Source organism: Ichthyophthirius multifiliis (genome assembly GCF_000220395.1).
Source record: "Ichthyophthirius multifiliis unplaced genomic scaffold scaff_1120509250386, whole genome shotgun sequence".
In the NCBI taxonomy this organism is placed as follows: Eukaryota; Ciliophora; class Oligohymenophorea; order Hymenostomatida; genus Ichthyophthirius; species Ichthyophthirius multifiliis.
Genome location: NW_004086788.1, coordinates 54780 through 68884, shown reverse-complemented (window position 1 = coordinate 68884; position 14105 = coordinate 54780). Strand labels below are relative to the sequence as shown.

Sequence of the window (14105 nt, the reverse complement as noted above, 5' to 3'; positions counted from 1 at the left end):
AATTTTTGTAATAAATATATATTGAATTTTAGGTTTTAAAGTTTATTAATTATAATAAATAAAAAAAGATAAACATAAAAATATAAAAAAATTATATTTTTAAAATCAAAAGTTTTATAAAAGAAATAAAATAATGTAATTATTTAAATAATAAAAGAATGTTTTATATAAAAATATTATATTATAAAATTAAAAAAAAAAAATGATAGAAATTTATATGAGTAAAAATATAAAAATAAAAAGAAAATATTGATATATAACTTAATTTAATAATTTTTATTTTATTTTAAATTATATATTTAAAAATTTTACTTTTTTAATTTTTAAGTTTTTAAATAATTTTAAAATACTAATATTACTGTAATTATAAGTTTTATTATTAAAATTATATCTATATATCTTTTTTTAATTTTATTTATTTTAAAAGTTTCTAAAATCTCAATATTTTTTTTATTAAATAAATAAAGAGTATAATGAGATAATTAATATAATAAATATTTATAAATTTTATAGCAATATTTTTATTTTAAAAATTATAAATTAATTTTTTTTTTTTAAGAAAACAAAAAACTTCTTTTTTAAAAACGATTACAAATAAATAAAAAAAAAAATCGTAAAAATAATGTTTTAAATATTAATACTTCTATTTATAATATTAATAACTCCAATATTAAATATACAAAGTTAATTCAGTGTTTAAAATTAATAAAATACGAGCGATAAAATGCATTTAACAGGTAAAACAACTATAAATTAAATTGAATACGAAACTGTATGCGATTGCGCAGAAGTAAACAATTCTTAAATATTAGATCCAGATTCAGAATCATGTAATCCGAATAAATTAAAATTATAAATCGATAAATAAGTCGAAGGAGGTTTATAATAGGAAGAAATTCGTGACATAATAGGAGATTTGCACGCATTGAAATTCGTGAACCCAAAAGAGTATCATTTTATGTCTTTAGATGGTAGAAATACTGACCCTTGCTTATCCACTTTAGGAGGGGATGCTGGCGAGTTCATTTTAGCATTATTTATATATGAGGGGATGTTATCAAAACGATAACTAGACTAAGAATCGGTTGATACTTTTTTAAAAAGCTACTTATAATATATCAAATAGGAAAAATTTTATTTTGCTACTGACGATGATGCGATTTTCCATTTAGAAAGGGAAACCGGAATAACATTAAATATAGAAACTTTAAGAAACCCAAATGAAAATGACAAACCGGAATTATTAAAAGCATTAATAAAAGCAGAGAACTAAGGGGACAGACATATTAAAAACTTGCTAAAAAATTCTGATTTATATAGTATAAGGCCTGAAATAATTCAAATGTTCATAAAAGCATTTTTCGGAATACTTTGGAATAAATAAAATCCATTAAAAAGTAAACTTTTTTTAGATTCTTTAATCGGATAACCATAAGAATAAGCTTTTTTGGAAATAAAATCAAATGAAATTTGCATCGATAAACATTTATCACCTCTTATTTTACCAAGAAAAAAAATAAATAATGAATGGAAAATGGCTTTTGTAAATCATTTTGATGCAGCAGAATAAAAAAGAAAATAATTAGCAAGCTTTTTTGCAGATGAAATAAACCATCATTAAGAACCTATTAATGCAGAAATTATGTATAATAGACTTAGAAAACATGGACTTAGTTTTTTAGAAGTAAGTGGTAGTAGATTGGCTAAGTCTTTACCATTTTATACTCTAGATATGGTATGATAATATTATTTTTATCTTTAAAAAAAAAAAAATATATATATATATAAAATATTGTATTATTATAAATTAATTCTTGTTAGAGATTTTTAAAGGTTACAAAATAAAAAAATACAATATATTTTTTATTTTTAACTATTAGAAAAATATGAAAAAGACTAATATTTTATAATATAATATAAGAATATATATAAATATTTATAAATATATATTAATATATATAATTATATGTAAATATTTATGTATTTATATAAATATAAAATATAATATATATATATTATTACTTATACTATTTTATATTTATATACATATAAATATATATAACAATATCCATATAAATATAAATAGATTTTTCTTTTTATATATTATTTATATTATTAATCATTTTTTTCTATAATATTTTTGTTTTATATTTTTAAAAACATGAAAAAAAAAATAATTACAAAGAAAAACATAATTTATGATATTTTTTTTTCAAATATCTTCTTTCTTTTCTTATTATTATTCTTTTTTTTATTCTTCTTATTAAGGTTCTACCCAAGGATAACTAAATATAAATTATATATATAAACTATTAAATAAAATATTTACGTCGTATGCTTTTTAATAAATTCAATAATATCTTTTTCTTCCCTGTTTCCTTCATGATCAATTGGCGTTTTTTTTTTACCTTTAGCATAAAATTTAATAGAAGGATATCCATTAATTTGAATTCCAGCGATTTCATTATTAGTAGCATCGATTTTAGCTAATACTAAATTACTATTATCCTTTAATTTTCTTGCTAACTCCTCATAAATAGGTTCTAATTTTTTACAATGACCACACCAAGGTGCATAGAATTCAACAAGAACGTCTTTTTCACTTTTAATTACCATATCTTCAAATGTATTTCCTACTAAAGTGACTACATTTTCGTTATTTTTTTCGGGGATAGGTTAAGACTTGATATATTTTTTAAGTTTTCCTTATTTAAACTACACAATAAAGTCTAATATATTTTCTTTAGTAAACTCTTAACTGAACTAGTATTTATCTAAATCTTTTTATTAATTAACAAGTATTAAATTGGGTATTTTCAAAGGATCTACTCCTACATAATTACTTAATTTTTCATGTATTTCTTCCCCAGGTTAACAAACTGAGAAAAGTACATTATTATTTTTAGTTTTATTTTCTTCAGCAGCCTATCTAAAAATAAGAGCAACTTCAGAGTTCAAATCATTAGTGAAAAGAATAAGAGCAGGGTTTTTTTTAGCAAAGACTTTATCAATACCCCTATCATTATACTTAAGTAAAAGAGGTGTTGAAGAATTTTCAAGGAAATCCTTAAAATTAGAATTCAAAAAAGGTCTTGAGGATAAAAAATCGTCTCTTTTATTATCGAATTATTTGTATAAAACAACTCTAAAGTTTTAAGCATTTTCATTTTTTCTAATTTCTTCATTATCTATATAAGCAAAAATAAAATCGTCGTAATTTTAGGCTGCATTTTTAAATACACTCCATTAAGTTTATTCTTATTCAGGATTTCCGAAATAAACGAACATAACTTCGCTTTTTTCTTTCAATTCATCTAATTATTATTGACTCTCTACTTTTAGTGAATGTTTCTCAGTCTTTTTTTCTAAAGAAGCTAATATTTTGTCTTCTGTTCTAGCAGAAAAATTAATTAAGTTATTTAAATCTCCATTATTTACTAATTTTAATGTTGGGAAACCTTATACTTTGAATAATTGTGCTATTTTCTTCTATTCAGTAGCATCAACTTTTGCTAAAACTATTGTTGAGTTCTTATTTGCTAATGCTTGAGCTGCCTTTGCATATTCAGGGGCTAATTATTTACAATGTCCACACCAAGGAGCATATAATTCAATTAATACATACTCATGTTTTTATATAAATTCTTAATAATTCATATCAGTCAATACATATACACCATCTTCAACTGTAGGAGGCATAGATTAAGTTTATGAGTTCTTTTTTACATCTTTAGCTGAATATTTGGCATCTTGCTTCTAGTTAGGTTTGGATTCTTCCTTTTAGGTAGTTTAAGTTTATTCTTAAGTAGTTTTATTTTAGGAAGATTGGGGTTGATTATGGAAATATAAAATTGAGACAGCTATTGATACTATAAAGATATTTAATAGAATTTATAGTTTTGTCATTTTTTTTATTTTAATTTAGAAAATAGGATATTAATTATGTAATTATAATTTTTTTTTATATATATATATATATTTTCTAATGTATATGTGTGTTTTTTGTTTTTTAATTAATAAATTTAATTTATATTTTTTTTTAATATAAATAATATATTTATATAGATGAAATTATATAAATTTATTAAAAAATTAATTTGTACACGTATTTTTATAAAAATATATTATTAATATTTTTTTGATATTTTTATTATTTTTCTTTTTTATATTTTCATAAAAATACAATTTTAAAATTTAATCTTTAAGGCTAAATAGGAAATATTAAATAAAATAATCATTTTTTTGAAAATATAATATAATTTAGTAATTATAAAATGAATAAAAAAATAATTTTAAAATTGTTTATTTTTTTTTTATTTTTTTATAAATAACATTTCTTATTTTAATATAAATATATTAAAAAAGGAAAGTATTTTGAAAAAAATATAAAAAATTAATTATTAATATATTAAAAATATAATAATATCTAAATTTATTAATATAAATAATATTTTTGTAGTTTATCAAATTATATTAATTTTTTTTTGTTAAAAAAAAAAAATAGATAAGCTTTTAAAATTATAATTAAAAAGCAAATATAAATTTAAAACTTTTGTTAAAAATATTTTAGTCCGAAAAAAAAAAAAGTTTGGATATATATTAGATTTTATAAATATGTAACTTTTAAAACATAAAAAAAAAACAAAAAAATTAATTAAATTAAGAAAAAAAAGAGATTATTCATTAATTTAATCTCTCTAATTCTTTTTATAAATTAAAATATTCGCATTATAGTTCTTCTTTATCTAAAGCTATTTAAGCACATTTAAGTTTTGCTTCAATAGTTTAGCTTTCCGCATAATCCAGATTATTTTCCAATTCTTTAATTTATTTCAAAAACTCTTTTTCTTTCTCATACACTAAAGAATTTAAAGACTAATATTTATCTTATAAAATTTTAAACTGTAATTTTAAATTAATATCTTCTTTAATTTCCTCATCATTATTTTTTTTCAATTAAGAAAAATCTTAAATTTAATTTAATAATGCTTCATTTTTAAGTATTAGTTAGTCGTTTTTATTTCTTAAATTTAACATTTTCTATTATAAATTGAAGATTTTTTAATTTTTCTCTTAAATTTCTTTATTCTTTTATTTATTTTCTTATATTAAATTTTCATTTTTTTCCTATAAAATTTTTACATTTTCTTCCTATAATTTATTTTATTTGATTTTTTTCTCATTTTCTTTTTCAAATAAAGATATTTTTTCTTTCAAAAATCCATTTTCCTTCTCCAAATTTTAAAATTCATGAATTTTTTCTAAATTAATATTTTAATTTTACAAAAGTCTATTATTTTTTTGAGTATTCATTTCTAATTCAATATTTGTTTTTTCTAATTATTCAATTTTTTCATTTAAACATAAAATTTTCTCCTATAATCTTTCATTAATTTCAATCTTTTCTTAAAATTATTATTTTAATTCATTTAAATCTTCATTTTAATCAGTAGAAAATATGGAAGACGACCTTTTGTCTCTAATAAAACATTTCAAATCATTACCAAGACTTTCAACGATTTAATGCTCTTATTAATTTTTTTCTTTGTACATTCTTTCGAAAGTTTTAAGTTCGTCAATCTAATCTTAAAGTTTTTTGTTTTCTTAGCATTTCTTCATTTCTATTTCTTTTATTTTTCCAAGTGCATCTTAAATTTCCTTATCTTTAAAAGTAACTAATTAATTTAAAGAATCCAATTTTAGATTTAATTAATCTATTTAAAAATTTAACTAGCTATTTTTTTTCTCAGATTATTTTAACAAAAGTATATTTTAATTTTTTTCCTAATTAAATTTCTAGTTTATTTTTTTTATATTATCTTGATTATTAGTCTTAAATTCTTCAAATACTTTCTCCAAATCACTTTATTTTTCTTCGTCTTTATTTTTAATTTCCTCCTCTAATTTTCTTATAAGTTTATTTTATTCGAAAATTTCATTTTCCTTAATTTTAATTTCAATCTAATATTAATCTTTTATTTCTTCTTCATTTTTTTTCCATTTATCTTCTAAAAAAATTACTAAATTTTCCTTTTCTCTTAATTTTTATTCACAAATTTTTAAATCTTCTAAAATTTGATTTTAAAAATATTTCTATTAATGTTCATTTTCCTTATATTTTTCTTCCCAATTTTCATTCATTTATTCTAAAATTTCCTTTTCCCTTCTTTTACTGTTTTCTTCCAAAAAACATAATTTTTCATTTAATTCTTCTATTTAATATTCAAAGTCATTCTTTATTTCTGCACATTTACTTTCTAATAAATCCTTCTCTTTCATTAATTATATCACTTATTCTTCTAAATATGTACAGACTTATATTTTCTCTTCTTTTTATTAATATATCTGATTTAATTCTAATTCTGCTTCCCCCAAAAGAGTTTATAATTACAGATTTTATTCTACTTATTCTTCATATTATTTAGCTTTTATATACAATAATTCCATTTCTTAATCTTTTTGGCTATTCTATATAATTTATTAAGGAGGATTTTGCATTTTTTGGATAGATTATTGCTCTTATTATTCCTTTTAAAGTTAATCTTTTTAAAGATTAATTTTATCGATTTCCATTTAAAAACGTGACTATTCTTTTTGTGCTTTTTTTTCATTTAAAAGGGACTTTTTTTCTAGATCTTAAAGTTTTTTTTCAGTTTATTTTAGTTGCTTTTTTAACTTTTTTTGTTTTATTTTTATAACTTTTTTTGTTTTTTTTTGGGAATTTTTTTTATTTACATTTGCAATTTCATTTTCTTCCATTTTTCCTTTTCTTTTTTTGTTTCTTAAAATAAAATATTATTTTTTTATTTTAATTTTATATTTTAAATAAATATAATGTAATTTTAAAATCTTTAACTAAATAATAAATAATTAATAATCTCTTATTTTTTTAATAACAAAAATAAAAATTAATTAGGAATTATTTACTTGTCACCAAACATTTTTTCATAATCAAAAAGATAAAAAAAAATTTAAAATCGATTCCATTTTAAATAAAAAACTCTTTATTTTTTTAATCAGTATTTAAAAGCCGTCCTAAACAAACACAAAAAACCATTATTTATTATTTAATTTAAATTTTGGCTAAAATAATTTTTTATATAAGCATTTATTAAATATTACTTTCAGCAAAAGGAGAAAAATTACGAAATTATATGTAAAAAAAACAAAAAATAATAAAAATTATAAATATATATATTCATATATATATATATTTAAATTTTTATTTAAAATTCATTTTAAAATAAATTATTTTATTTAAACTATTTCCTTAACCCTTAAATATTTAATAAACTTCCAATTAAATGCAATTTTATATATTTAAGGGATATTCTTGAGGGCATAATAATAAGCATATTCAAATGATTTTATATGATAAGAACAATAAACGTAAAGAAATTAACTTGAAAAATATAAAAAATTATTAATTATTTGTATTTTAACAAAATACATCACGTAAAAATTTATTATTAATAGCAAAATCAAAAACCGGAACATAAAATTGAACAAATATATAAAATTTCTAATACTTGTATTAATTTTGGAATTCCTAATATTTGATTTAATATTGAAATATATATAATAAAAAATTATTATACTAAAAGCAAAATTTTTTTTTTACATAATTTCTTTCTTTTGATTTATCTCATAATGTTAAAATTAAAACAATTAGATATTTTTTAGAAAGTATATATTTTTAATAATGTCTTGTCAAAAACATGAAATAATTACAATTACAATTAATTAATTTAAAGAAATTAAAATAATATATATTTATTATTTAATAAAAAGTAGTTTAATTAATATAAATATATATTTAATTATAAATATATATATATATATATATATATATATATATATATATATATTATATTTATAAATATCTATATTTTAATAATTATTTATTAATTAAATTATTTTATCTTCAAAAATATAAATTCTCATATTTTTGTTAATAAATATCTTAAATTTATAGATATATCTTTTTTAAATAATAAAATAAAATAAAAAGTTACCAAATTTTTTTATGAACTTTAATAAAATTTTTTTTATATAATTTGATTTTTCATATTGATTTTTATTTTTTTTTTTTTAATTATTTATTTATTTTTTATTTTTATTTAAAAAAATTACAAAATATTAGTGAAATAAAATTTTTAAAAGGGAAGTTTGATTATATTATTTTGTATCGAATTTTTAAAGGAGAGGTGAACCTGGGGGGGAAAAACTGATTTTACTTAATCTTATAAAAAATATAGTTTACTTTTTTAATATTCATATTAATTAATGTCTTCCATTACTTTTTGAACATTATAAAATACACTTTAGTTTCTAATTATAATAAAAATCGCTCGAAAGTATATTAAGGATTTAATAGAATAATTTTATTTTATTAGTTTAAAAAAAAAATTGTATAAAGAGTTTTTTTTCAAAATAAATTTAAAAAAATAAAATAAATAAATAAAAAAACTACTTAAAGTATATTTTTAATAATAAATTTAAATTTTTGATAAAATAATATATATATATATGATTTCTTTCCATAAACCATATATTATTAAAGGAAAATAAGATTTAAGCCTAATTCCGAATTCTGATCCTTCATTTGATAAAAAAGTTGAAAAAAAAGTGAGTTTTACATAATCTACAAATGCCCTGATAACTGTAAAAAAATAATATTAAAAGTTTAATTATTAAATATTAGTTAAGTCTTATTTATGAAAGCTTAAAAAACTTTTATTATGTTATTCATTTTTCTGATAAATGCCAAGATTATACAAATCTAATTATTTTTTATGTATCCTTGAATTTACTTTGGGCTATTATTTCAGTTATTGGTTTCTCTTTTATAAGAAGTAGAGTTTCAAGGAAAATCAAGTTATTTTCATGGATGCTTTGTTTAATTTTTTTTACTCGAATACTTCTGTATATTATTGTTTTTATTAAAATGCATTATATAGATGATTCTATTAATTGCTATTGTAAGAACATTTACATATAAAATTTATTTATGTTTCAGGCTATTTTAGAATGTATTATATTGATTATTTTAATTAATTTTGTTAATATTATTCATAATTATATTTTAGGTATTCTTTATATTTTTTGGGAAATAATATATTTTTAATTTATTTTATTATAATTATTAGAATGGGAAAACAAAAAAGTATTCAATTTTTTGGTAAAAGAATTTAATTTTTATTTCATATTTTTTTTCTTTTTTATAATTCATAATTATAAATAATGAAATAAAAAATAACTTTTTTATATAATACTAATTAAAATAGAACTTATTATGCATAATTCCGCCTTAACTAATTAATTAATATAACATTAAGATTAAATGGAAACCAAATAATAAAATTAAGGTTGAAAATAAATATATTTTTCTTTTTAAAAAAATAAAATTAAAATCATGTGTACACATTAAAATAAATTAATTATAAATAAAATATATATATATATATATATATATATATAACTATTAACATTAATTGTCTTAAAAATTTTGAATAAAAGTTATACAAATAGCTAGAATTTTTACAAATATAAACAAATAAATAAATAATATATAATTTTTTATATGTAAAATAAAAAGAAAATATATATAATATAAGCTTTTATATAATAAATAAATATATAAAAGTCACTAAACGAAGAAATTGTCTTTCATTTTTTCCCTTTAGATTATTTTACGATTTATTCATGATGTTTTTTTCTTAATTTAGCATCGTTTCTTTATAATTACTCACCAATTTCTTTTTCCAACTAAGCTTTCTTAATGTTCCCTTTCGAAAGATGAAACATATCTTATCTCTTTTAATGATCACTTAATAATTAACAATTAATCACATTCATTTACAAAGGTAAAATTTCTCTAAAATCCCAATATCTGACCCCATCAAATTCAATAAACCCTAAATAACTTCCATAGCAAGTTGAAACAACTTTTCCATTAACTTTAATTTCTCCCGAAATATAATCTGAGGGTTTTTTTTTTACTTTTCCTGTATTAATAATCGCCTCGATTTTGTTTTCGAAATCAGTGAAAGTAACTGAACCCAAAGTTTCGGTTTTCATAGTTCCCATAAAAGTCCCACTATAATATTCATATCCAAAATTATAATTAATTTTTTATCCATCTTTAAAAGACAAAAATCTTTTACCTTTATTTTTCAAAGTCAAAGAATTCCACCCAGCCTTAGCCTCATAAAGATAATAACCATAAAATTTATATGATTTCTAAGGTCCACATGCATAAAAATAAGAAATCTTAAATAAAATAAAAATATATTATTATTAAATATAATTTTTAATACAGGTGGATGATGAGAAATTTACTCAGCGAAAATCGAAGTCCCATCAATATAATTCCCTTAAAAAGTTTCCCCCAAAATCGGATTTAAAGGTTTCAAAAAAGTATTTGAGATTGAAAAACTTCCAAAGCTAGCTGTAATAACAAGTTTAAACCTTTCTACTAAATCCTTAATTTATGCCGCTTTATTAATATAAATAGGAAAAAGACAAGTCCCATATAGAATAGTTTACAAAGCACTTTTAGGTATCATAGCTTTAATAGGGAAACTAACTTACGTTAAATTGAAATCTCCTGAAATAATTTTTCTTCCAATTTCTCCAATAATAAATTTCCCTACACTCCTAGTAGTCTAAATAATTCCCTTATCCCCACAAAATTTCCCTCCTCCAGAATGAGCGTCCTAAACTCTTTATTCATCTTTATTTTTATGTAATTATTAAATATAGTTATTTTAAAGTTTCTCCAAATCATTTTTATTTCCTTTAAAATAAATATTCGAGTCTTTTGCTTTTGAAATTTAATTTTCATCTTCATCTTCTTCTTCTTCTTGTTCTTATTCCTATTATTTTTCTTCATCTTGATTATTTTATCCTTTATTTTCTTATTCCTATTCTTTTTTACCCCCTTCTTCTTCTAAATTAACTCCCAATTTATAATTTTAAAACTAGGAGGTCCTTCCCTATTAAGCAGGTGTCTATAATTTAATAAACGAATTGATTTCTGGATTATTAAATTCTGTATTTGCATTAAAAGAATGGAATTACAAGCTATCATCTTCATCAATAAGTTATTCATTCGAAGAAAAAAAAGACGTCCTAATAACTGGAACAGCAAGATTTTATTCTTATTTAGAAATTTATAAAGCATTATTAAAAGTATTTTTATCATTTTTATGATAATCACTGATATAAGGAGTTTTTTTTTCATTCGAATTTTCTACTGCAACATCCTATATTTATTTAATTATTTCACTTTAATATTACTTTTATTCTTATAAAAAAGGTGACTAATTTATTGAATTTTATTTTTTTTAGTTAATTATAGGTTAAAAAATTATATATTCGCACATTTCTTCCTAATACTATTCGTTTTTTTCCCTATTTTTTATATAATAATCAAGTAATTTATTCATTTCTTCTTTCTAACTTTTCGAAAAAAACTCTTGTTTTTATGTATTATCTATACTTTCTAGATTTAAACTCTAAGACATAGTCTATAATTAGACAATATCTTTCTTAGTGAGTCCTAGTACATTACTTTTATTAATAAAAAGTATTTCTTCTTCAGTTTCAATTACTTTTTCCATCACTTAGTCATCTATTTTTAATGCTAATTCTGTTTTAATTATTTCTTATTCATCTTTTTTTTACTTTTCTTTTTTAATTTATATACCATGAATATATTTCCATGGATTACCTATTCATTTTATGACTAAGTGCTTTTTCCTATTAAATCAATAGTACCAAATATTGGTTTAAATATTAATCCAATAAGGAAGTTTTTATTTTAAAAAGAAGTCATAGACTCGTTTAATCTATCTTTTTAAAAAGGATTAACTATAAACCCACTTATTGCCCCTAAAATTACCTTCAAAAGTTCACTTTAATTAAAAAATAAACCACTTAAAGATATTAAATATTATTATTAAGGCTTTTTCTAGTGTTTTTTGCACTTTTAATTTACAATAATTCCACTTGTAATATTAAATGGATGATTTACTATATTAAATGTACTTCTTCCTAAATTAGCATAAAATCCTTTATTTTAATCTAATATTTTAATATAAAAATTTTAAATTTCATTTTATTTTTATTAAATTTACTTTTTACAATCAATTCAAAGCATTTACTTAATAATTCTTTTATTTTTTCAGGATCCTTATCTTAATATAATTATAATCTAAATTTTCTTCCTTTTTTATTTTGAATTCTAATTAAATCTTCAGTATCACCCTTTTCTTTATTATCGAATTTCCCCTTTATCAATACATAATATGTAGAAGGTTTCTTTTAATCTATTTTCTTGTAATTTAATAATCTTCCTTTAATTATATCTAAACCAAAATAATAATTATAGTTTTTTCGCCATTTTGTATAATTCACTATTCCTAAAATATTGTTTGTTGATACTTATATATTTTCTACCAATAAGTTTATTTCTTCTTCCATTTCTTATTCCTCGCCTTCATTATCTTATCCGTCATCTAATGATTATTCACTTTATTATATTTAATGACTCTTATCTGTAAAATTATTCTTTTGATTAGTTTGATTTAACATTTTATTTTATATACAAATATAAATGTATGTAATAATAATAAGTAAATATTAATTTAATTTTATATTTATAAATGAAATTTAACATATATACTATATAAAAAGTAAAAAATATATTGATTGGGCAATAAATATAATATAACTTATCATAAAAATTAAAATTAATTTATAATATTATAAGAATAAAAAAACACCATTTTAATTAAAAAAAATAACTATTATTTTCATAGATTATATAATTATTAAACAAGATCAGGATTTTTTGTTTATTAATATAAAATATAAAACCCTTTTTTTGTTAAAAATTAAAAAATAAAACTTATTGATAATTAATTTAAATTTTATTTTACAAAATTTGATATTAAAATATTATATTCTTATATAATTTTAAATATCGCATTTCAGTTAATTATATATTAAAGAAAGTGCGATTAAACAATATTTTACAAAAATAAATTATATATTGTCCTTATTAAATTTATTTATTCTTCCTATATTAAGGCATGATATCATATTATTTTTAATTTTCCCCACATAAAAATATTTTAAATTGTATTTATATATAAAATTCTTTTTTTTTTTCTAAATACTGTTCTATATTTTATTAATACTTCTTACTTTTTATATAATTTCTAATTAAATAATTATTTTTCATTATTTTGATATTTAGAATAAATTAATATGTTAATTTTTTTTTGCTTAAAACTTAAGAAACTAATTTATAAAAAAGAGGTATTAATTTTTTTTAAAATTATTAAAAATGAAATAAAAAAAATTTGATATACAAATTAAATCCACTAAAAATAAAATATTACAGATTAAAAATAAATTGTATATATAACTATTAAAAATGAAAAATTAAAAGTTAATAATAATTTGACTAAAGACACTATTTGATATAAAATACCTATAGTAAGATTAAAATATAGCCATGTAAAAAAAAGAAATAAAAAAAATTAAAAATAAAGAAAGAATTTTACAAATAATTATAAATAAAAAATAATTATAAATATTAGACATAAATAAGAATGATAATACTATATTTATATATATGATAATATATTTAAATAATAAAATAAAGCTACATGTATTTAAAGAAAATATATAAAAATAAATAAAAAAAACACAAGACACAAAAAAAAAAAAAATTTAAAAAAAAATATATATAAAAAAATAAATATAATATACGTATACAATTTATATTTTTATAAAAAACAAAAATAAAATAAATATAAAAAAAATATATATATTTATGAATTATTAATTTAAAAATAAAAAGATTATCATAAATTTAATTAATAAATAATAGAAAAAATATATTTATTAATTAGAAATATATCATTAAAAGATAATAATTGTATATAAATAAATTAAAAAAAAATATAAAATATAAATTAATAATATAATTAATATTAAAAAATTAGAAAAAAGTAATATTATATTTATTAATGATATATTTATCAAAAAAAAAAAAAAATTATATTAATTAATAAAAAAATAAATAAAAATAA

At 17.9% G+C, this 14105-nt stretch overlaps 5 protein-coding genes across 5 annotated transcripts, besides 13 other annotated features; 1 reads left to right on the top strand and 4 right to left on the bottom strand. All coding sequences in view use genetic code 6, as the record gives it.

Moving 5' to 3' along the window:
- Positions 1-724: 724 nt before the first annotated feature.
- IMG5_070660 (hypothetical protein) lies at positions 725-1741 on the top strand (the record flags this gene model as incomplete). Its single annotated transcript, XM_004036722.1, has 1 exon — positions 725-1741. One exon carries the CDS (start codon positions 725-727, stop codon positions 1739-1741), a length of 1017 nt encoding a protein of 338 aa, XP_004036770.1.
- A 157-nt stretch (positions 1742-1898) lies between these two features.
- Positions 1899-1996: a microsatellite.
- Positions 1904-2017: a microsatellite.
- Positions 1906-2015: a microsatellite.
- Positions 1922-2013: a microsatellite.
- Positions 2000-2061: a microsatellite.
- A 151-nt stretch (positions 2062-2212) lies between these two features.
- IMG5_070650 (prolyl 4- beta polypeptide, putative) lies at positions 2213-3906 on the bottom strand (the record flags this gene model as incomplete). The annotated part of the gene is made up of 2 exons (XM_004036721.1): positions 2213-2285; positions 2330-3906. The coding sequence occupies 2 exons, from the start codon at positions 3904-3906 to the stop codon at positions 2213-2215; spliced, it is 1650 nt and encodes a 549-aa protein (XP_004036769.1).
- Positions 2226-2262: a microsatellite.
- A 1191-nt stretch (positions 3907-5097) lies between the features above and the next one.
- Positions 5098-5157: a microsatellite.
- Positions 5158-5615: 458 nt separating this feature from the next.
- On the bottom strand, positions 5616-6137 carry IMG5_070640 (hypothetical protein; the record flags this gene model as incomplete). Its single annotated transcript, XM_004036720.1, has 1 exon — positions 5616-6137. The coding sequence occupies one exon, from the start codon at positions 6135-6137 to the stop codon at positions 5616-5618; it is 522 nt and encodes a 173-aa protein (XP_004036768.1).
- A 530-nt stretch (positions 6138-6667) lies between these two features.
- Positions 6668-6716: a microsatellite.
- Positions 6668-6729: a microsatellite.
- Positions 6730-7802: 1073 nt separating this feature from the next.
- Positions 7803-7889: a microsatellite.
- Positions 7890-9451: 1562 nt separating this feature from the next.
- Positions 9452-9480: a microsatellite.
- A 189-nt stretch (positions 9481-9669) lies between these two features.
- On the bottom strand, positions 9670-11387 carry IMG5_070630 (oxysterol binding, putative; the record flags this gene model as incomplete). The annotated part of the gene is made up of 2 exons (XM_004036719.1): positions 9670-10272; positions 10320-11387. The coding sequence occupies 2 exons, from the start codon at positions 11385-11387 to the stop codon at positions 9670-9672; spliced, it is 1671 nt and encodes a 556-aa protein (XP_004036767.1).
- Positions 11388-11393: 6 nt separating this feature from the next.
- Positions 11394-12627, bottom strand: IMG5_070620 (hypothetical protein). The gene is made up of 2 exons (XM_004036718.1): positions 12141-12627; positions 11394-12087 (listed from the first exon to the last, which is right to left on the bottom strand). The coding sequence occupies exons 1-2, from the start codon at positions 12595-12597 to the stop codon at positions 11624-11626; spliced, it is 921 nt and encodes a 306-aa protein (XP_004036766.1). The 5' UTR covers positions 12598-12627; the 3' UTR covers positions 11394-11623.
- A 1102-nt stretch (positions 12628-13729) lies between these two features.
- Positions 13730-13781: a microsatellite.
- Positions 13736-13777: a microsatellite.
- Positions 13782-14105: the final 324 nt, after the last annotated feature.